At 39.4% G+C, this 24,386-nt stretch overlaps 1 protein-coding gene across 1 annotated transcript; it reads left to right on the forward strand.

Moving 5' to 3' along the window:
* Positions 1-13,257: 13,257 nt before the first annotated feature.
* LOC148029547 (oxygen-evolving enhancer protein 1, chloroplastic-like) lies at positions 13,258-14,835 on the forward strand. The gene is made up of 2 exons (XM_087688405.1): positions 13,258-13,569; positions 13,887-14,835. The coding sequence occupies exons 1-2, from the start codon at positions 13,333-13,335 to the stop codon at positions 14,640-14,642; spliced, it is 993 nt and encodes a 330-aa protein (XP_087544531.1). The 5' UTR covers positions 13,258-13,332; the 3' UTR covers positions 14,643-14,835.
* The last annotated feature ends 9,551 nt before the right edge of the window (positions 14,836-24,386 follow it).

Genomic DNA, 24,386 nt, shown 5'->3' on the forward strand with positions numbered 1-24,386 from the left:
GAGTTCAGTGCAGATGTGTACATTGCTTGAAAAACAAGGAATTGGTTCTATGCTTCATTATTCTGCCAAAGTTTATTCCTTAACAATTGACATTCTAATTATTACCTAGAACAATTGGTCTTAAAAAACATAGATATTTTTAATTTCAATTATGCTATAATACCACGTGTCACGTGCCTGCTAACAATTCCCTGGTAGCACATTTTAGTGGTCCATCAGAGAACTATCCTAGACGGCTTCGCCTGGCACTTGCAAGAATGCAAAGGGTCTATCATCTAGGTTTCCCAAAGCCCACCCTGTAACAGAAGGTGGTTATTCCCATGAGGATCAACATGTAAGCTCAGGGTCCTGATTTGACAACTGACGTCTCGATACATCAACTAGCTCCATCAGAGGTGTCCCACAAGGGCTTCTTGTCCGAATGAAGCAATCATAGTTATCCTTTGGTTCATGGAGTGTGACGCTTCTTTCCAGTAATAACTGGTTAGGATTTAGGAAACCTTAACTGTGTTTTGGCATAGCCACTGCACCTTTCCTCTAAGATAATTACTAAGCAAGGTTTTAAGACCTGACCCTAGGTAAGTCAACGCTTGGATATACCTAACTTTTCCTAATTAATGTTTCATTCAATCTCTTGAGAGAAGCTCCCAGCTTACCAAGACCACCCATCCGTTGGAAGGATCTGTCAGGGATATCGCCCACCTGCTTCCCACAAATGGTTTTCTTTAGTTTTCTAATTACCTATCACATTAAGTTATGGCATATAAAAGTAGCTTCGTTAATTAACACGTTATCACAAGTTCTTTTGTATAATTTTTAGCGCACAACACAAAGACAGAGAAAACATTCTTTTGGTAAAATATATTTATTTATTATTTCACAAAATTATTTACAATGATTTTTCCCTTCTACTTACAGAGAAGATAAACCTTTGTTCATCACCGAAAAATCCATTCTGTTTATGTAGAAGAAAAGAAATCCTCTAAGATTTTTGTCCCTTCTCTAGTACCGGGGACTCTAGGATCCCATTTGATTTGTGTGAGGGTTAGGCAGTTCCTAGGAGTGATCAAGAGATTTACGGCCACAGCCCCCTTGGCACTCTTGTCTCCTCTTGCCTAACGGATTCCTCACCAAGTGACCTCTTGCCATCAGGGCCCGGTCCAAAGCTCCTCACAGTGGTACAAAACAATCCCCCTTAGAGTAGTGTTCCACATCTAGCTGTGGGAGAGGCATAGCATGATCTTTTCTCTTATTATCCTGATTATATATTTACAATAAGATCTAACTGTTGCAAGCATAATCAATCTTTCCTGTGCAATCATCAATGCATGCACAAACAAAAAATAAACAATAGCAAGTGTTTTTAGCATTGAAAGTAGCCCACCCAAATTTAAGGTTTCTATTTTAAGGTCCCACCTTATTCTTAGGGTTTCCCTTCCTACTTGCAACTCTTTTTTGGGATCCACAAGTTATTTTACGAATTTGAAGTCTATTTTATTCTTATGAAAAATTTGGTATTTCTACCCTAAAAGATAATATGGGCATTTATACCTATGGCAGGTAATTCATGCACTCCCTTGCCCTAACCCACACTTAGTAGGATTTCAAATGCTTTTTCAAGTTTGTTTGGACTTTAGAATCTGTATCGACAAATTCTTATCAATGTCCAACAAATCCTATAGACTTTCGATATTTATTTATTTTCCTAATACTAATAGTTTCAGGGTTGTCGAGCATTTCATAGTTGTTTTTGCTTCAACATTCTCAATATTTTAGGTTAGATTTTCTCGTTGACTCATATGTGGGTCAACTCATGATATTGATGCTCTCGATAATATAATCATTAATATTAACATTACATGTACTTTCAATAATAAAATAATTTTTATTTTATTCTACTCATATTCTATGGTTTAATTGACGATATCCGAGTATTTGTCGAACTATCAATGTTATCCAGAAAGACCAATTTTCATTTAGCTATGCCCTAAAAGCAATGCTGATTGTTTTTTTGAAAACTTTATTCTAGGCAATGCAAAAATCATAAGGAAAAATTTTCTTTCATATTTCAGGCATCAATTTACATTACTACGTACTTAATTTATGTGCGTCTAGTATATATTTTTCTATACAATTTTCTATTGCTTTAATATATTGATTATTTTATGATTTTATTTAAATAGTTTTATATAAATTATTATAAAACTCATATGCATCTGTTTATCATTAGCAAAATGAAATAGATATAGTCACTTTTTAGAAAAAAATATAAAATATTTCCTTTCTTAATATTGTATACATTTTTTCTATTATTATGATCATATGCGTCATTAATGAAATAACAATAAATATTACGAAATAAAACATAATCACAATATTTTCTTAATGATAGGCATATAATCCTTTTCCACGCTGGGAAAGAGTATTTCCAGTGAATACTTAATCATTATATTACTTAGGTTATTTTCCTAAGCAGTAGTTCATAGGCATTTTCTAGAATGCCTTTATAATCATTTAAAGACAAATATAGCGATAAGCTCATAAAACATTAATTTTTTCCAAATCGATGAGATGTTATCTCTATCAGGTTTGCAACAACGGGGGTTTCGTCAATTCCTACCACGCCATTTTCTCCATCGACCGCGTTCCTTGCTTCCCTTACTTCAAATGGACTTTTTGAAATTCTGTGACCATGCGGAGCCATGGATGTCAAGCAAAATTGAGGTGGTAGTTCAGGGAGAGTTGTGGTCGTCCAAAAAAGTTTTGCTAGTGTTTTACTTAGCAGTATGGTCGTATGGGACGAAGGCATAATAGGGGATAGAGAAAATGAAAATGAGGTAGAAGGGGGGTATTTCCCTCTTTCAAGCTCAAAGCTTCAATGGATAATATAAGTAGATAAAATTTTTCATCATCAGGAGGTCTTCCTTCTTGCTTTCTTTGTGAAGGAGAGGGGATGTATTTATAGGCATGAGGGAGAGCATGCAGTCGACTCATTCTTTTGGCTACTTGTCAAAAGCCAAGTGAGCTTTATTAAAAATGCATTTTGATTGCCTATCTGTTGGATGGTGGCATGGGGATGATTATTTTATGCTTTCTCTCTCTCCAAGCATAAAAAACATAATGAATTTTAGTATATTTTTTCAAAAATGCATTTTTTTCTTCAAAATGACCTCATCTAGTGGTTTTTGTCCAAGTTACCTCATGACTTCTCTAGTTTTTAAAGTCATGCCATACTTTTTTATACTTAACTTACTCAATATCATGCTTGTTCTTGCGTGTTCTTCGCCTATCGATTAAGGCTTTTGTGATTTGTCTTGTGGTTATGAAATCAATGCGATCTTTGATGCATGAAATGGAATCGAGAACACTAAATCAAATATAATGCGAGAAAAATTATGATCAAGCCGTCATAATATTATTTACGAGGCATCTTTGCTTTTTTTTGGCTGGGAACATTGAGGCGTCTTCTCGTATTGGATTGTGGAATTGATTTAATGCAAGACTCGATATTAAGAAAATTACGTGTGGTCACTTATGTGATAGCTTGACGAGTAATTTTTTAAAAACACCTCAAGCCTGAAATCGTTTCTTAATATATGAAGCAATGTGGTAGGAATATTACAACAACAATCATAAGAACTTCCACTTGTTCGAGGAGCAATGTCAACGAGGGTAATGTCTGACGTACTAAACCTTCTCCTATGCTTTCATCACCCTTGAAAGGGTGACATTGTTTTGTCTTTTGAGATCCGGTCTAGCCATGATGGAGGGGTTTATATTTACTTCCTATACATATATTGGTTCCTTGATTTTCTGCCATTAAATACCATTTGTGATATATATAAACACAATTGCTGGGTAGGAAAAAATCCAAGTACAGACTCTCTTGTAGAGAGAGAGAGAGAGAGAGAGAGAGAGAGAGAGAGAGAGAGAGAGAGAGAACCATACCGAGGGTAGGGGACCTAAATCTGAATTGTAATGGGGGAGGGGTGGTCCTTTTATAGGCAAATGAGAGAGAAAGGGAGAGATATAGAAAGAGCCACATATCGAAAGTCGTAGAAATGATTCACAATATGAATAAGGGGGGGTCCTTTTATAGGAAAAGGAGAGAGAAAATGGGGGGAGATAGAGAAAGAGTGATGAGAGAGAGGCGGAGAGAGAGAGAGCATGCAATATGTGTAATTTTTTCTTACCAGGAAGGGGTCATGGGCACAAAATTAAAGTCACATGTCCTAGGCTTGACAAGGGGCTTTTGGCGACCCATTCTTGGCCAGAGTAAATTGCATATATCACACATAGTCATACTCTCTCTCCCCCTCTCTCTGTGAGGTGCCCGCCCATCTGCTTCCTAGGCACTCTTTTAGCCGTCTATCGAGAAACGAATCTAAGAGTCGCTGCCCGGTACTCCTAGGGAATGTTCCGAGTTTTGTCGCCTAGGGTTTCCCGAATCCGCCTCGCAATGGAACGTTCACGACCAAACCACTAGGATCGACCTGAAATTCGGGTTCCTAGTTGTCAAGGTCTCCTGTTAGCATTCTAGCATCGAGTTTTGGACATCCTACTTTACGCAGAGATACCCAATCCAAAGCAGACCCATGCCGCACTTGGTTCAAAGAGAATGGGAAATGAGAGGGATGCACTGCTCAATCTCTCTGTCCATAGGGCATAGTCCCATTCCAGTCCCCTAAAAATGGCATGAATTGGGTTCTAACCTAACAATACCTAAAGGTCGAATGATGATAAAAACTTGTGAGAAGCTTCCTAGTTCTCTGGGACCACTGTGTCGTAGGACGGACCCGTCAGGGTTTGTGCCCACCCGCTTCCCTTAATAGCTTTAGTTTTCTAATTAGGTCCTACCACATTTATGTGTGACACTTAAAGTCAGCTTCATTAATTAAGCCTTTTAGGGAACAGGGTTCGTTCACATAACTTATAGCACAGACACGAAAATAGAGCAAAGCAATCTATTGACAAACAAGATTCAAACAAGTTCCTTAACTTATCTTCAAGTTAATCTTTGTCTCCCACCCATATAGGAGAAATTATGTATCCCTTTTGTCCAACAGAAGTATCTCTTCTGCCCTGCAGAAGTAACTGGTCCAATTCACACGGCACCACAAACTCAATCCTTTATCTAGAATAGGAAATCCCAACATGCCCAGATGTTGGGGGCCACAGAGGTCTTCAACTCCATTCTAGACCTAGCAAGGGGTGTCTAGAGCTCTAACTGACTCACAAGCTATTTAGGAGTGAAACATCATTCCCGTGGTTGGCCTTTTCACCACTCGACCTTCGGCCCATGAATCGAGCAGTGCCCTCTCGGGTTAATCCACGGTGCGATCATGGAGGTGATCCACCCGTGCAATATATCCTTCCTTAATTAAATCCTTTAAGAATCAAGCATAAACAAGGCATTCAGCTCTAATATCATTCTCCAAGAAAACATTCCTTTATTCCCATGGCAACTTGTCATCACAGACCCTTGCCATGCATTTACCATAAATCACAAGCACTTGGAATAATTATCCAAATAATAACTAACAACCAGTTGAATGTAAAAGCATTTAGGATGTTGTTCGATTAATCAACAAAACCAATTGCATTCTTTCCAACCAATGCAAGAATAGACGATGTAACATTTCCATCATATATTTGCTCTCCCCCTTGGGATCTAAGAGCAATACTATGCAAAACCGTTTCTTAACACTTCCTTCCTTCGCCTAGGGCATATGTTAAGGGTTCAAACACTTTTCATGATGTAAGTTCTATAGGTCACATACCTTGATTGATAACCCAACCCCGAATTTGGATTGGCAAAAGTCATCGTTATCTGACGGAACTCAAGACATCTTAGTTTTAACCCTTATGATTAATTTCTTGTACTAGCTCTTAGTCAAGTCATGAGGCAACTAGAAAATTATCCTCATATATCAAACATGTTATAGGCATAATGTGTGAATACTTAATAAGATAAGTGCAAGATGATCTCAAGTAATTAGACTCCAACAGGCCTTGCATTGAGCTAGAATCTAGTTTTTCTTAATATTTGGGCTCTTAGGCTAAGTACTTTTGAAGTATCTAAACTTTAAAGTAGTACTTTCTATTCATGATTCTCAATGTCAAATTCTTTTAGTAATTATGCTATTTGTAACCCTTGACTATACTTTAATCTAGCACTTGTATGCACAATCTTTTAATGTCGTTCTTTTGACGATTATGCCATTCATAACCCTTGACTAATTCTTCCTTGTAATTACTCTACCAGCAAATAAGTCATATGTGACTAAGTGCAATTATCTTCCTTTGATATATGCACTTTACAAACTCCATCTTTCGAGTAGGTGATATGAAATTTATCCTTTTCCATGACCTATACTCGTGCATCGTAGTATGGGGCCTAACATATATCTCATACGAGAATCAAAGCAAGCATCTATCAATTTGAAAATACATTACTTACGACCGGAACCGTAGTTGGATTGACAGTGATGCCTTTGCCCGAAGCCTTGTTGCTGGTTACAGGATTGTCATCTGCACGTGACATTCTTCGCTTGGAGGCCATCGTCCGCAAGTAGACTCAAGAGATTAAGAAGGTGGAATAGATTCAAGATGGGAGAGCATAAAAGAAGATGGTTAAGTCGAGGATCGAGATAGAGGGAATTGAGCTAATTCTCTTCCTTGTAGCCTCTTGGGGTGACTCTTCTCTCTCTTTCTCTTTCTCAAGGTCTCTTTCAAGCTCTTCCTCACAATCTCTTGGAGGGGTATCCTTCTCTCCAGCCTCTCGGGGTCTCCTTATGCTTTCTTATGCCTCTTCCATGCCTCATATTTATAGTGAATTAGAGAAGAGGACTTGTGGTTGAGAAGTGGAGCTCTTTGTGGAGGGGGATCTTGGAAAGATCAATGATTTGATGCTTAGATCATGAATCTGATGATGGTTCCATTGGCTTCGAAGGGGGGTAAAACCACAAGACACTTGGTTAGAAAGCTCTTAGTTCACTCATTCTTCTTTTCGCTGTTCAAAGTGCTGTCCACTACCTGCGTACTGCGATCGTGGCGAGCACGATTCTGCAAATCCTCTCTTTATTTTTTTCTTTTTATAAAATCTCCAAACTAAGTAAAATATCACTTGTCTTTTCTTTTAAATGACATCCAGTTTTAAAAATCTCCATATCTTTTTTTAAGGGTAATATCTAAAATATCTAAAATATACTAGTTTTGCCCAAAATCTAATATTTTTGGACCATCCAAACTATACACATTAACCTAGTGATTAATATAACTCATAAGTCTCGTTCACGTTGTAATTTACGTGAAGGGTGGTTATGGTCCTTTTCAATCCGAGAAAAATATCGAATTTATGACTCTCGATTTTTCTGAATAAAATATTTTAAATTAAATAAAAATTATTAATAATTAATATTAGTTAGTTTTTACTTCAGTTAGTCTTTAGTTAGTAATCTTACTAACTTATTAATTGACTAACTGTAATCTTACTAACTTATTAATTGACTAACTAACTTTCAAACTAATCAACTAACTTTTATTGTGTGAAAATATTACACTCTCTCATCACTCTTTATCTCTCCTATCACTGTCGACAACCTCTTCTTAGAGTGAGAGTGATATGTGATATGTGCAGTTTACTCTCACACAAGAATCGCTTGGTTGCTGGGAGTTCCTTATCTGAAGAAAATAAAGCCACATGTCCATTTGTGACTTTATTTTTTGTTTGAGAAGGGGTCGTCAATAGCCCTTTCTCAGGTGGAGAAAAAAGTCATAAGTTCCCTTATGGCTTTATTTTCTACCTAAAACGAGATCATCGAATAGATAATAGTGCCTCTCTCTCTCTCTCTCTCTCTATGTTTTATTCGTATTAAATCATTAGTTAGTTAATAAATAATATATTAACTACTTAATTGATAAAAAATGAATAATAATGTTTTAAAGATTATTAATTTAGATAGTATTAATTTAATTAGTTAGTATTAATTAGATTACTATTTGCAAATTATCTTAATTTAATATTATTTTAATTACTAGTTAATTAAATTATTAATATTAATAAATACTAATTATTATTTAATTATATTAATTTATATAGTATTAATTTAATTAGTTTATATTAATAAATAATAATAATATATTAATTAATTATATCATCATAATTGTTATTTAATTAATTAGTTTTAATTATCATGAATCAATTTAACTTTTATTATTGATTATTTAAATAATAAATAAATAAATAACTAATAATAATTAAGTTAGTTAACGAATACTAACTAATACTTTAAAAAGAAGGGCGAGTCAACTTTTTTTGCCCCCATATAAGCAAAAAATTTGATCTTCCCTCCCTTTGCCCCCCACTCGCACCCCCTTACATGAACACACACACAACACACACAATCTCTCTCTCTCTCTCTCTCTCTCTCTCTCTCTCTCTCTATATATATATATATATATATATATATATATATATATATATCAATGTGTGAGTGCATTTTTACTTTTAATTAATTATGTAATTATAGTAATTGATTAATTAGTTATTAACTGATTAATTAGTTAAAATAAATAATTAAATTATTAAAAATAATTAAAATATATTATTAATAAAATAATTAATTAATATAACATATTAATTAAAATTATAAATTAACTCATCACTTAAAATTATTAGTTAAAATCAGTTGTTACTTAACTTATTAGTTAATATTTTAACATGTTTATTAGTAATTAGAAGTAGTAAATACTTAAGTGATTAATATTATTTTTATAATAAATTATATCCTTAATATCACTTACTTTAAAGTAATAGTAGTTTATTTAGTTAAGTAATTAATTAATTAGCTATTTATTATTTATTAAAATAACTTATTAATAACTAAATTAATTTTAAATATTAATTGATCTATTAGTTTAAAAACTTATTAATTAAATTTAGAAATTAACTTATTAGTTAAAATAACTTGTTAGTTATTTTATTAACTTATATTAAAGTTAGTTAACACATTAGTGATGACTAATACTTAAGTAAAATTATTAATATCAATTGTTAATTAATATATTAATTTTAATCATTTCATATAAATTAGTATGTTAGCATAGTAATATTAATTAATCAGCATAATAATTAATATGATAGTATATTAATATGTTAATTATATGGATTTTTATTGGAGGGAGATAGAGAGAGAGAGAGTGTGTGTGTGTGTGTGCGTGGTAGAGAGAGAGTAAATGAGGCAGATACATGCGAGAGAGTGTGTTTGTGGGCCAGGATAGTTGAAGAGAGAGAGTGTATGTGGACTGAGATCATTTTGTCACCAAAGAAGGGGTTGAGGATGCCCCCATATTTGGTGAAGAAAAATATGTCAAACACTGCCCCCTCTCCCCCATGTCTCTCTCTTCATGCGGCACATGTCTCTTAGGCTCCCTTTCTCCATCCCTCTCTCTCTCTCTTTGTATATCTGACATGCATTTAATGCTCCACTATCTCAAAGTGGTTATATAAGCCCCCCTCCCCCCCCCCCCCCCATAATACAATGCCCCCTCTCCCCTCCACTAAGTTGTAGAATATTTACTTAATCTTGCAACATGTATGTACACCTCTCTCCCTTGCCCTCTCCCTCTCACTTGCCCCCTTTCCCCCTTGTGTGCGTGTGTGTGTGTTCATCTCCCATCCCCTCCCTCACTCTATCCGTAAAACCAACCCCCCCCCCCCTACTTTGGCTCCCTTTTTATGCTCTCCATCCTCCCCCCTCTCTCTCATATTTGCCACCCACATCCACACATACATACACACACACACTCTCTCTCTCTATCTCCCTCATTTGCTCTCTCGCTCCCACACAAATGTATACATCCTCTCTCTCTCTCTCTCTCTCTCTCTCTCTCTCTCTCTCTCTCTCTCTCTCTCTCTCTCTCTCTCTCTCTCTCTCTCTCTCTCTCTCTCTCTCTCTCTCTCTCTCTCATATGATATACATTCCCACACTAAGACTTTCAATGTCAACCACATGTGTAGATAGCTTTGAAAATGCATCCAGCGTGAAGTGGTACACCAAATACTGAGGTCCACATATATGTATCATCCCTCTTTGCCAAACCTATTATGCACTATACAAGTGATCGGTTCTTGATGTTGAAGAAGGAGGACATTTGCAATGGCGATGTCTATCATGTTCTTGCTATCACCCATGCGAATGGTTGAATACAAAGCACACAAATCCATTGCAACAATGACTGTGAGGCTAACTAGTTATATGTTCTAGAGACCTTGGTCTCGCAAGACTATTTGGTCGAATAAGGAAATGAGCCTACGTTGTAGCCTTCCCCCCCACTATAGACCTCACCCAAAGCCCTTGTAGCATTGAGAAAACAACAATCACTATGGAAGCCTCACCACCCCCTGGATATTACAAAAAACAAAACCATTGCAATCACGCTTGATGTGGAAGAGGAGGGGATACGGCCATCCTCTTATGCTACAAGTGTAGTTGAGTACATAATGTTTTCAGGGGGGTGACATCAAGTGTTACGTCGTTTGCTTCAGAATAATATGAGTGTTATAGAGAGAGTGGAGGAGATCCTAGTTTTGCGTGATGGCAATGTGGTGTACGAGCTTCCACTAGTAGTAAACAATATGTGTCTAATGGAGGGTTTGGAGAAAAAGTACGATTGCCATTGCTAGACAAAGCCCACATTACCATCGATGGCATTCCTTGGTATTTTTTGCTGAAGCAAATGCATCGGAGAACTAGAGTGTCCAAATAGAAATTGTGCTAGCAGTGGATTTCTAGCTCACCAAATCAGGTGGCATGGACAAGTATAAGACTCTTCATTTTCTCCACTATCATTAAAATGATTGCGGAGTAGCATGACCTAGTTTTGGTAGTCTATTATGAGTAAATCATACTAATTAAAAGAGGTGCGAAAGACCATAGAGGAAATGGTAACAGACTTTAGTGCAACTGGACCTTGATACTTGCAAATGACGGTAGCCAGAAGACTAGTGATGAGTGTCCTAGTTCATGAACAAGGTGTTCCCATGTTTGAAACTGAACTCTTGATGATACTTGAGTAACTCCAACCACTCCGTTAGAGGAACATGTAATATATTATTCCATTCACAGTGAGTCTCAAAATATCATAAAAAAGCCATCCATATGAAGATTAGTATTTCGTGCAAGTAGGTTTAAACACATGGTCCGTGTAGCAGACGCCGAGAGTGATCAGGGGATGGAATCTTGTCTTCTAAAGTTAAAGTAATGTTACAGATGCACATGCACTATTCTAGACAAAGATAAATCAAGTGATGGAGAAGTGTGGCCACCCAAGAGCTGATGTTTGAGGATTCATGGTAGATGGGGCAACTGCCAATTGGAGGGCCATCTGTAGAAAGACAAAAAAGGAATATACACATAGAGAGAGAAACTAAGAAACAGAGAGAGAGAGAGAGAGAGAGAGAGAGAGAGAGAGAGAGAGAGAGAGAGTGTGTGTGTGTGTGTGTATGCATGTGTGTGTGAAGGTAGTGGTGGTTGTAGTGGAGGTGGTGAGGGTAGTGGTGGTGACGACAGTGGTGGTGGTGACGACAGTGGTGGTGGTGATGGAGGTAGTTGTGGTGGTGGTAGCAGCAATGGTGGTGGTGATGGAGGTGGAAATATGTAGGGGTGGAATAAGTGGACTATGTGGAATAAGAAATTGAGGTTGCCTAGAAGAGCTGGCTCAAAAGCTCGCTTTTTGCCCTCTCCCCTCATAAAAGTTACTAGGGCATCCCCATCACGAATACCTAATTTACTAATGTGGAGAGTGGTGGCAAGAAAGATATTAACTTAGGACAAACTAAGCAAGTTTGGAAGATGTTGCCCTATATTCCCCATGTGTAAGAGAAAAGAAGAGACATTTAAACATCTATTTTGGGAGTGTTTAGAAGTACAACTATTATGGAAGCAAATACAATGTGACATGAAGAAGGTCCAACTACAAGACAATGTTAGATGGAAACATGCTATTCTCTTTGATTGAGGGATCTACAATGAAGCATTTAAGTGCATCTAGGCAATCATTAGAGGACTAGTCCTATGGACCATATGGAGAGCTAGGAATAGTGTCGTTTTTAATCACATGAAGTTTAGTGGACTACTTCTAGTTACTGTGCTTGGTAGGATTTTCATAGATGTAGCACTTATTTGTAAAAAGCTTGCTAGAAAGAATGGTGCCATGGGCACATTGAGTAAAGTTTTGAGGTTATTTGGGTAAAGGCCAAGCTACATGTATTTTCCCTTTTGATGTTGTTGTACATATTTGTGCAAGGATACATGAGTAAAGTGCATTACAAAAAAAAGGAAGAAAAAGAATGCTATTTAATGTCGCAAGCCTTAAATTCATCAAATAAGCCTCGTCTTTTTTAGGACGGTCTTTAGTCATTGAAAATGTGCATTGGTAAGCTTGTGCAGACTAGTATTAAACATTTGCAAGCCCTTTACTTTGTAATTGTTGATGTCAACTGTGAAGCGTGGTAACGGGCATGGCTAGCAACGGCCATGCCTGCTGATTGTTTTAAGGCAATTTGGGGTTAGGGCTGTCCCTCAATGAGTTTGGGAGGTTAAAAGTGCAACCTTTTTTGAAACTATCCTCTTCCCAACACAAGTCTAGGAAATAATCCCATGAAGATAAGCAAGTCTGTTCCTCTCATGAAAATTTTGCTAAGCAACAAGAGTAAAGCAACAAGCATGAAAATCTCACACTCATCGCCTGTAATAGGAAGTCACATGCTTGTTAATTTGTTCCTCCCATTGGTATCAAAAACATCACATGTGCATGGTTTACCCCGATAACTCTTAATAATGTAGGAAGGTGCCACCAAGCTATATCCATGTGTTTGAAACATTCATGCCCTTCTCATGTCCCTTTTCGATCTTAATGTGGCAAACCCCCGTTTGTGTCACTCAAGGCATGTTTAATTTGGGCCTTAGTGTTGTAAATATTTCGTTTGACACACAACATTAGTCCGCATTTTAAGAAAAGTTAACATTGGGCCTTGTCTTAGGATAACCTTATTAGTATTGGTTTAATCTTATTATCAGGTATGCCGTTTTGGGCCTCGTCTTAGTTCGATCGTAGTATTTCGTTGGATCTCATTTAACCTTAGGGTTGGAGGCTGGCCAATGAGAGCGAGAGAGATGGAGAAAAGGGGCCTCCTTATCCCCTTATCCCTTTTGGGGACCTCACATCCCGTCAGGACTCCATAAACTAGCCAGGAGACACATTGGAGTATTCTTCTTCACCCCTTCCCAGGAGAAAGAGCAAGAGACGCGAGCGAGCGAGAGAACAACTATGGCTTCCGCCACTGTTTCGTCCCGACTGGTCTCTTCCTTCGTCCTAGAGAAGGCTTCCCCATCCGGCAGCTCCCTGAAGCCGGCCTCTGTCTCCACTGCGTTCGGCGTGAAGCCGTGCGCCGGGGCCAGGGTTTCCTGCGCCTTGCAGGATGATTTGAAGGATCTTGCGCAGAAGTGCACAGATGCAGGCAAGCTGGCGGCTCTGAGCCTGGTTACTTCGGCCCTCATAGTCTCTGTGAGTACACGGCTTCGCTTTGTTCATGTTAACTGGCTCACGGTAGAGTCGCTGACTCAATCCGCCTTGGTCGATTGCATGTGTGTGTGAGAGAGAGTGTAAGTTACATTCATTTTCTGTGTGTACATTCCGTTACGGTGATCACAGGGTCTCTGTGAGTCCATGACTGTGCCACTTTTGGGTCAATTGGCTCATGATGACGAACTCACTCTCTCTACCTATCTAGGTCGACTGCGCTTCATTCTGTGTGAATATCTGTGTGTGCGAATGTTAGCGATATCCACTTGATTGCGTTTTGCTCTGTGCTGGTATCACAGGGTGCGAGTGCTGAGGGTCCTCCAAAGAGGCTCTCATACGATGAATTGCAAGAGCTGACATACCTGGAGGTGAAAGGAACGGGTATTGCCAACCAATGCCCGGTGATCAGAGGCGGCTCGGACTCGTTCGCGATCAAGCCTGGAAAATACCAGCTGAAGAAGCTGTGCCTGGAGCCGACGTCCTTCAAGGTGAAAGCAGAGTCGCAGTTCAAGGGAGGAGTTTCGGACTTCCAGCCGACCAAGCTCATGACGCGCCTGACGTACACGCTGGACGAGATCGAGGGGCCGCTGGAGGTGGGGTCGGACGGAACCCTCAAGTTCGAGGAGAAGGACGGCATCGACTACGCGGCGGTGACGGTGCAACTTCCGGGAGGCGAGAGGGTGCCGTTCCTGTTCACCATCAAGGAGTTGGTGGCGACCGGGAAGCCGGATGCCTTTTCAGGCCAGTTCCTGGTGCCGTCCTACCGGGGGTCCTCCTTCCTGGACCCCAAGGGCCGCGGTGGCTCTCAGGGCTACGACAACGCCGTCGCTATCCCCGCCGGAGGCGCCGGTGATGAGGAGGAGCTCTCGAAGGAGAACATCAAGGACACCAGCGCCCTTACCGGCAAAATCACGCTCAGCGTCGCTAAGACCAATCCCGAGACCGGCGAAATTGGTGGTGTCTTCGAGAGCCTACAGCCCTCTGATACCGACTTGGGTTCCAAGGCCCCCAAGGACGTCAAAATTGAAGGCATCTGGTACGCACAGGTAGAGTAAAGTTGTCTATAGAGCGCTGATCCTCTCATCAGTTCCATCTCCATCCTTATATAAACATCTTTCTTCCTTCTCCTCCAATTGGGAAAAAAAATATTCTGCAAACTGTATCCCTCCCCTTCTCTTGTGATCTTCAATTTTTGTACTTCTTTGTTTTCGGGATCTCTCTGTTGAACATCCAGTTAATATTTGTTCATATGCTTCTACATGTGTGACACTATGGTCTCGTCGCGAATACGGTGTTCACTTGTTCAAGAAGATATATCTTCTATTCACAGCAGTCTTAAGAAGGTTGTTCGCAGTTGCGTCCTTGCATGTCCGTGCCGCCTATTTGTTTTTGGTGTGTCGAGCAGCATTGTTGCTTTCTTGGTCGTGAATTGATCGTTATATGTCACCATAGCCGAGATACAAGTAACTAGTGGGCTACCTTTACCTTGAAATGATGGACGGAATGATCTGAATACAATTATTGCTCATCAGTAAGTAAAGTCTATGCCGTGCCTTGTAAGGTTGGCCAACGAAGTAATTTCTTGTAGGTCAACTGATGATTGAGTGGCTGTGAGCTTCGTTCTGCTATTTAGAGGCTTCTTGAAGTGTGAGGACCTGATAGAAGCCTCGTAGCCTTTCCCTTGTTTTTTATCGTAATCTAACTTTATGAAATCACTTCAACTCGCTTCTTGACATTTGGCTCTAAAGCACCGTGGCTATGGTACCACAAAGCCGTGGATTTGCCATATCAAGGGGAAGAAGTTCTCAGAAATTGAATTCTCCCTTCTTTATGAACTTGGCAATGAAGTGTCAAAGACGATCTGCTCTTGGTACTGCGTCCACCCAGAGAGGAAGAATCGATGCATGGAAAGGTACTCCCTCCATCAAGCTCAGCTTTGACGTGCTCTGGAGCACTGTAATTCGACGTCATCAGAAACTGTCTTCCCACTGTCGCCATTGCATTAGTCACATAGGCATGCAGTCTGATTTTTTGATTCCGCATTGACTAGAGATCTTCCAATCTAAGGCAGTTGGTACCACCTTTCAAAGAACAGAAGATCTAGTGCGCCTAGATTAACGTCCACATACGGGAACTATTCATCCTCCCATAAGAGAGAATATGCGTCTATTTGCTCTTTCCTCCATAAATCTTCTATTGGCAGCCCATCCAGAGCAGAGGGCTGAGACCAAATCCCATGCTATGTAATGCCAAGCACTGTTGCTCGCATCAGCCCAACAGAACTTCCCTAGCGTCTTTTCAAGCCTATTGCACAAAGATTGTCTACAGACAAAGATAGCAACAACAGAAGTTAAGAGATGGAATGAGAATAGCCTTCGTAATCTCACCTATTTGCGAGTGAAGACACAAGCCATTATGAGCTAACAACAAGCTTCCTTTCAAATTTACCCCTTCGCAATGAAACACTGTGTGTTATAGTAATAGTCACTCCCAAAGAGCAGCCAAGGTACTCAAATACCTCTCCATCAGGTAGGAGTCTAAGACCAACATTAAGAAGCCAGTCAAGAGGCTTACATGAGGAAAGGAAGCCCAATTTAGTTTTCTTTTGGCTAACTAGTGATTCTAAAACAAGTGAAAGTTGGTTACAAATCTCTTATAGGGTGACTGGTGAGTCTCTTTCTACTTCCACAATGTTGGGATTATAATCAACAAAGAACTATGACTAGAAGACTTTGCTACTAGCTGACGAATGGCCTTGGATTGTGGTGTGTTGAAGCTTTCGATCAATTGTTCTTAAAAGTGGATCAATAATGATGGCCACTGAGAGAGGTGCTAGGGGTTATAGCCTTGCCTCGCTAACCTCCTAAGAGGGAGGGGTGAAGTAATTAGACCAATTGACAAAACCTAGGCATTGGCCTTGGAAAGAAAAGTAATCACCATTGAATAGAGTTGGTTCCAAACCCCATAAATATAAGAATAGGCAAAATCAAATTATAAGTTGTATGATCAAATTCTTTTTCAAAATCCATGTTCATACAAGGAATCCTTATCTAAGTACAATGCAAGATCAGTGGTAATTACCAAGTTAAGCACAAGATCATTGATAAAGTTTTATTGCATGGGATGTAAGCCCAATGTAAGATGCTAGGTTGCTTGCCGATAAACATGAACTCATGGAGGCATGCATATAATGGATTCTTGTGTCCAACAACAAAATTTGCTCCTATAGCATGTCATTTGCATTTGTGTCAAATGTCATGGGATCCTGCAACAAGATTGAGGATTTTTTCTCACAAGTTTTTCTTTTACTAGCATTTGCAATGAGATCATTACTAATGTCATAAACTTGTATTAAACAAAATCTGCCATATCTAGTTAAGTCAAACATCATGGCTACATACCACTTAGAATAGAATTTGCCCTCATCCCTACTCTTGGCATTGTTTGCAATACCATCATGGCATTTTGGATAGAAGAGCAACCATCAAAAGAACAAACTGCATATGGTTAAACATAATAGAGTTTATACCCTTCTTTCTATCAACACTAGTATGGTTCGTATGTACGTTTCTCTTTCTTTGCCTTCTTTTATACATGCATCTCATTCTCTCTTTCCAATACATGGTCTCGCTTGGATTGATCCACCATTGGCATTGCTCAAGCTCCTCACTTGCTTGGGTGTGCATCGGTGGAGGATACATCATTATTGCTAACCAACAACCATTGGCAAGCAAAGGTAGGGACTGATGGTATATGCCCTCTATCATGCCGGAAACAAAAGGAAGCTAAATACCATTCTATAATTAATACAAAGGACACAATTTTCACATATGCATGGCTCAAAGAATATTCCCCTTCTTTACGCTAGCTGTTATATTGAGCAATATGTTGTCTTTGTGCAACTATGGCTACTAAGTTGAGCTTCTTCAATGATTTATACCCCTTTACCACACTCATTTCTCTACATTTTCCTCTCTAGTGAAAATAAAAACATGTGGGCCTTATGGTTGACATATTCATTATAGGCAAAATAAATTACAAACCTCAAAGGCAAAACTTAAAAGGAAAAAAAAGGCACAAACCTCCATGATGTGACAGATCTTTGTGTCCCCTTTGCTTGATTGCTTGCTTGATTGAATTCCTCCTTCAAGTGATCACTACCTCTTTCACATAAAAACCCCTACACCCCACACAAAAACTCTACGCCAATACATTAACACACCATTACACTAGACACATGCTCACATCATTCCCACACACATCTAGCACCCCCACTCACACATAGTTCACTCGCATAGATGACTTACATATAGTTCACTCTTATGTAGTTCAATTGCATATATATCACTCACACAAAGTTCATTTGCACATAGATAACTTGGACGAAGTCCATTCCAACTTAAATCTCTTACAAGAACTTCACTTGCACATACTTTCTTCGCACTTAGTTCACTCGTACATAGGTAACTTGCACATAGATCATTCACACATTGTTTCTTCACACTTAATTCACTTGCACAAAGTTCATTCACACTTAGATCAATCGAATGAAGTTCACTCACACTCAAATAATTTGCACTCAGTGTACTTGCATGTAGTTTCTTCACACTTAGATCACTTGCACAAACTTCACTTGCACTTAGATCACTCACACGAAGTTCACTTGCATATAGTTCATTCACACTTAGATCATTTGCTTCAATTGCACTTAGATGACTTGCACCTAGTTCATTCATATCTAGATTATTCATTCAAAATCAATTCACACGTGGATCATTCGCATGAAGTCGATTCACACTTAGTTCACTTGCACCTAGACCATTCACACAAAGTTCATTTGCACCTAGATGATTCACACAAAGTTCATTCACACCTAGTTCATTCACACATAGTTCATTTACACTTACTTCACTCACATATAGATCATACACACATAGTTCATTTGCACTCACTTTAATCTCCCTCACATATACGCACACTCTCACCCATACTTCACTCACACACAAACATTTACACTTAGTTCACTCACATATAGATCATACACACATAGTTCATTTGCACTCACTTTAATCTCCCTCACATATACGTACACTCTCACCCATACTTCACTCACACACACACATAATTATCCTCATATGAGTATCACTCAATGGCTGAGATACTTTGTAATGTTGCTTTTACACATGCACCTTGATTTTGGAAAGGAGGAAATATTGATTTTGCATAGCTCACTCTTGTATATTTTGGAATAAAAAAGTATCAAATGGCCCTGAGAAATTGTAGGTTTTGAAATCAAGTATTGGAAGAAAAACCATAGTTCCTTGAGAACACAACAAGAAGCTTGTAAAAACTAAGGTCAAGTAACCCAATAAACACTTTATCACATCATAAGAATCTGTAACATCCCCCCCCCCCCTCCCGTGACCCTCGTGCCTCTCCCCATAGGAACTCCCCCCCCTTTAGATTTTTTTTAAATTTTTCTGAAATTTTTTTACCCCTCTCCCTCTCCTCGCCGATAGCACGTCGGGGAGAGAGAGAGAGGGAATGAAGTGTCCAATGGGGGGGCATGCAGCCCCCCAGACGGTGGGAGCACCATCTCCCCTCCCATACCTCCTCCCTTGGCTATGACTACAGGAGAGAGCCCTCCCCCCTACTGCAGGACGGCCCCCCCTTCGTCTTGTGTACAGGCAGCCCCCCCTCCATCACTGTCCCGTCACCTGCATCAGCACCCCCTCCGTGCAGACAGACAATGCTCCTCCCCCTCGTTCTGGGAATCAACGAGCCCTCCTCCTCTCCCCCCCCTTTTGATTTTGACAGGCTGATAGGAGAGAGAAGGAGAAGGAGAAGGAGAAGAGGGAGAAAAGAGAGAGAAGGGGAAGAGAAGGAGAAGAAGAGGAAAAGAAGAAGAGAAGGAGAAGAAGAAGAAGAAGGAGAGGGAGAGAGAGAAGGAGAAGAAGAAGAAGAGGAGAGAGAGGAGTAGAAGGAGGAGAAGAAGAAGAGGAAGGGAGAGAGAGAAGAAGAAGAAGAAGGAGGAGGAGGAGGAGGAGGAGGAGAGAGAGAGAGAGAAGAGGGAGAGAAGAGAGAGAAGGAGAAGAAGTAGAAGGAGAGAGAGAGGAGAAGAAGAAGGAGAAGGAGAAGAAGAGAAGGAGAAGAAGAAGAAGAAGGAGAGAGAGAGAGGAGAAGAAGAAGGAGAAGGAGAAGAAGAAGAAGGGAGAGAGAGAAGGAGAAGAAGAGGGAGAGAGAGAGAGAAGAAGAAGAAGAAGGGAAGAAGAAGGAGAGGAAGAGGAGAGAGAAAGAATGAGAGAAGAGAGAAGGAGAGGAAGAAGAGAAGAAGAAGAAGAAGAAGAAGAAGGAGAGAAGAGAGTGAAGGAGAGGAGGAAGAGGAAGAAGGAGAGAAGAGAGGGAAGGAGAGGAAGAGGAGAGAGAGAGAAGAAGAGAAGGAGAAGAAGAAGAAAAGAAGATGCATCCCATTAAAGCTCTCTACCGAAGTTCGTTTGTAGGATACACGGCTCCCAATAGGCGCTCCCTATTCGTACATTGCCTCTTGGCCAAGGTTCTTACGGACTTTCTCCCCACGACTCATAGAGTCTCTTAATTGAGGATGGCCCCGAAGCGGAGATCTTCCCAAGTGAATGGGAATCCCACAACCATCGACGGAGATTCGGGTCAAGATGCCACCACCCATACAAACACACTGCCAAGGGTAAACACTAAAGTTTCTCCCCGCAATCAGGTACTGCTTCGATGTCTTGCTTATCTCATGAGGATAGGGGATCATAATAAAATTCATATTGCATGGTTTGATAGGTAAAGAACCTAGGCATGAATCTAGTTACGATAGTTGTAATAATCATAAGATATTTCATGTTCATGGTCAATGAAATGATAGGTAAAATTGATTAAGGAAAACACAAACACTTGCATGAAGAACATTCTATTGATTAATAGTAGAAGATATTTTTGTATTATACACTGAATGGATTACCTTAGTTTGCATTAATTTCATGAAAAGGATTGGATCTTGGCATCAAAAGAGATAAAAATACTCCCTTATCAAAAAAATTCAATAGCATCCTAAGATTGCGAACCGGTTTTTCATGCACAAGGATGATAGGGTACATTAAAGTAACAGTTAGATCATGCACATGTCGATATATGTTAACTTGCACATATAATGGGATTGCACGATAAACATTGTTAGAACAGTAGTTCTAAAAGAAATTCCGTTTAGAGATCCTTGTTCGAAGATTGGATAACCTATGGCTAATCAGGTTGGAATCTCGTTAATGTACTCTTGGTGATGTACTAGCAATATGGGTTAGCACTTGGTGACCTGTGATATTAGATATCTACTCTAGGAATTGGATTGATCTTCTACCCTAAATAGGTAGCCAAGATTAATGAAGGTCAAGATGAAATCACTTAGTTCATTTAAAGGATCTAGAAGGAACTTGTTAAATTGACCTTGCGAAGCCCTAACCCAAGGGGGATAGGGAACTTTAGGGTAGTTGATTCATGCTAAGCATGTTGCTTGGAACTGTTGAAATGGTTTTAACGAAGGTTGATCTTGTTAAAGATGGATTGTTGACCCAAGTTCTGCTTGGTTGTTTGAAAAGGTTGTAAAAGTGTTTTGATACATCCAAGTTAAATTTTGGTTGTGCATGCAATGGGATTGCGATGCCTTGAAGCAAGAGGTTGTGCATTGAACTGTTTGTTAATGTGGTTTTGGATGTTAACACAAGTGGGGTGTGGTTGATGATTTCATGGTCGGGTCTGTGATGATTGATTGCCATGGGAACAAAACGGATGTTTTCTCTAGTAAATGTTATTAAGCTGGTTGCTTCAGCTGTGGTTGTTTTCCTTAAAGGGATAATTAAGGAAGGATGACGCTAGCTACCCCCTCACAAACTGCCAAACCCTAACCAAGGGGGTTATGAATCCACGCCAGGAATGTGGACCGAGCTTGTTGCGAGAGGTCTCTCCGTGGAAATTGCTTGGCATAAGAGGACGCTTGGGTGCTAGTGGGGACTCTGGCCATAAATCCCAATGCCTCCAGGCCCTACATAAGTGTTCTACGTGACTCAAGATGGGCTCTCGAGGCCTTGATACTAGTTACAAGGTGGAATCTTGGTAGGATAAACCTTCGAGTTTTATTGCCGGAAGACGGAAGGATTTTTCTGCGGAGGCAGAAAGGAACACTTAATTCAGAAAGTTCAGAGAGATTTGGCCTGTGGAGAGATATATGAAAGCTTCAAACTGACAAGGTGCTGCTGTCTATGGCTGCCATGGAAGCTTCATTGAAGGTAAGAATGAAAATGAAGTTGGAGATAGGGTCCAATACTCAAACTGAGCTGAGAAGAGATGGAAAGGAGCTAAGAGGAGTGAAAGGAGAGTTGGGCCATGCTCAACTGAGCTCTGATACCATGTGAAATACACGGGATCTAGAGCATGGCAGATGCAGAAGCTATGGAGGTTGAAAGAGGAAAAAGAAACTCATGAAGACATTGACCCTGACTAGGAAAAATTGTTACACAAGGGAATTGGGTTCCAAGATTGAGACTTGGACTCATAAACACAATCTTGTGTATTGACAGTGACATGACACTTTACTGGAAAGAAAAGAGTACTATCATTTCATTAGAAAAAGAGTGCAAGTACAATGCTTTATAGGAATTGAGTGGTGGTACTTTCTCCTACTGTGCATATGGGATTCTGGTCATGAGACCTCACTACTTCTCACAAAGGGACTAAAGTAGGTGTGATTGCAAATATCTCAACATTTAGATGCTAAAATGGTCATATAGCCACCTCCACAGATTGTTGTGCAAGCCCCAATGAAATCAAAGAGAAAGATGAAGAGACCCAAAAAAAAATATAGGTTAAAGACTAAGATACTTGAGGAGACAAGATTAGAAAAGTCAGCCATTGAAAAGCTAGTTTTCATGACACTTGAGTCCACACTTCCAAAAGAGCAATTTTTGGAGGCAGTTGCTAATCCACATGAGAAGCCTTGGTGTGTGGGAAGTCATCAACTCAAGAGAAAGAGACCAAGTAGCATATCAGTGTGAGGTTGCTTAGGGTAAAAGAGAAAGTCCAATGAAGGACACGATAGAGCCCTTAAGTCAACTGAATCAAAAGCTTTTACTTCCAATTTCAAAGTGGAGCCCACAAAATCTCACAGCTGTTGACTGCAACCAAGATTGTCACGTTAGCTAAGGCACAAGCCTCTCATGCTTCTACGTCCAAAGCATTTGAAGCCTATGCTGGTCAAAAAATCTATCAAGGAGGAGTTAGAAAGTTTGGGACAACAAGAAGATCAATTGGTAACTAGAGCCCCAAGGAAATAGATGTAACAATGACTTCACTTTCTTGTGCATATGTTCACGACAACATTAGAGCCTCTATTGAAGAAGATAAGCAACTCATAAAAAGACCATTGTCAAAAATAGAGCAATAATACATCTTCTTTCATTATCCGATAGTCATAGTAGATGTCATGAAGCCCATGTCCAAAACTAAGCAAAAGGAGCTTTGCTTGATTCGCCTAGTTTGCACGAGCCATCAAGAAACTAGTTAGGAGAAAAAGCATTCGCCTAGCTTTGCTTGATTCGCCTAGTTTGTACAAGCCATCAAGAAACTAGTTAGGAGAAACTTAAAGCATTGGCATGGAAGGGAGAATGACAAAGTGTGTTTGAACAAAAATGATATTCTTCTTGTTGTTTAACTGCTACAATTGTTGTTGACTAATGATCATAGCTAAACAAAGAATAGTGTTTTAAATTTCAATGCATGATCATACATATGTAGCTCCTACTTCTCTTAGAGTGCTAGCAACTATACAAAAATTTAAGCTCCCTAAATCAATCCAAGGCCCCCTCTACTGGATAAAATCCTCATAGAGGAAGAACTACATGTTGTTAGTAAATAGGCCAAGAGAATGCCATACTTGGAGTATTTGCATATGTATTTTCACTACTCATAGCACCACCACTCCTTTATGAGTATGCTCCACTTCAATACAATTCCAACTTCTTTGACTTGTTTATTCCAAGGCTGAGTGATATAAAACGTCATCTTTCCTCTACTTCTACTACAATGTAGAATGAATCTTCATCAAATGATACAAAGTAGAGCCACATACATGAAACTTTAGCTAACTCAAGGACTATATTAGAAGGCAATGTGCTTGGGACTCTAGAGCCTAAAATTGAAGCTATTGATGTTCCTACTAAATCCACCCATTAGCTAGACCAAGTCAAGCTAAATGAATCATAAAACAATTTAGAGAAGCTTTCTCAGACTCACTTGTAGATCAGTGCTACAAAATCCAATCCACAATAGCATATGGCTTCTTTGCTGGTCTATCAATCTCTAAGTAGCATGGTTGCTAACTTGGGAAAAAAAGACAATTCGTTTGAAGTGGAATGGCTACTCCAATTTGACTCCATATTCATTACATATGCTAAGTTTGTGATGATTGATGTGGGCATTGTTGATACTGAGGCAATTATTCATCAAGTTGCTTCCAATTGGCATCTTACTTGGGCAAAGAGTGAACATCTCTTTTGTACAAGCCTCTTGTTTAGGCCGAGTATGCTAAGACCCTCCCTTTGAATCAATTATAGTCATGTTGACTTATCCCTTCTTATGATTCTTTGACCAACATCAAACTTGGCCAATTATTACTTGATCATCTTGAGTAGATTTGCCATTTTTTGAGCCCATTCTTATAGAAGTGGTTTTGCCATCAACTTGAGCTTTCTCTTGATGATAGTTGCCTTATGCAAATGGTTGAACAA

The sequence above is a fragment of the Lygodium microphyllum genome, chromosome 11 (assembly GCF_053477565.2).
Source record: "Lygodium microphyllum isolate KBCC chromosome 11, Lygodium_microphyllum_v1.1.10, whole genome shotgun sequence".
In the NCBI taxonomy this organism is placed as follows: Eukaryota; Viridiplantae; Streptophyta; class Polypodiopsida; order Schizaeales; family Lygodiaceae; genus Lygodium; species Lygodium microphyllum.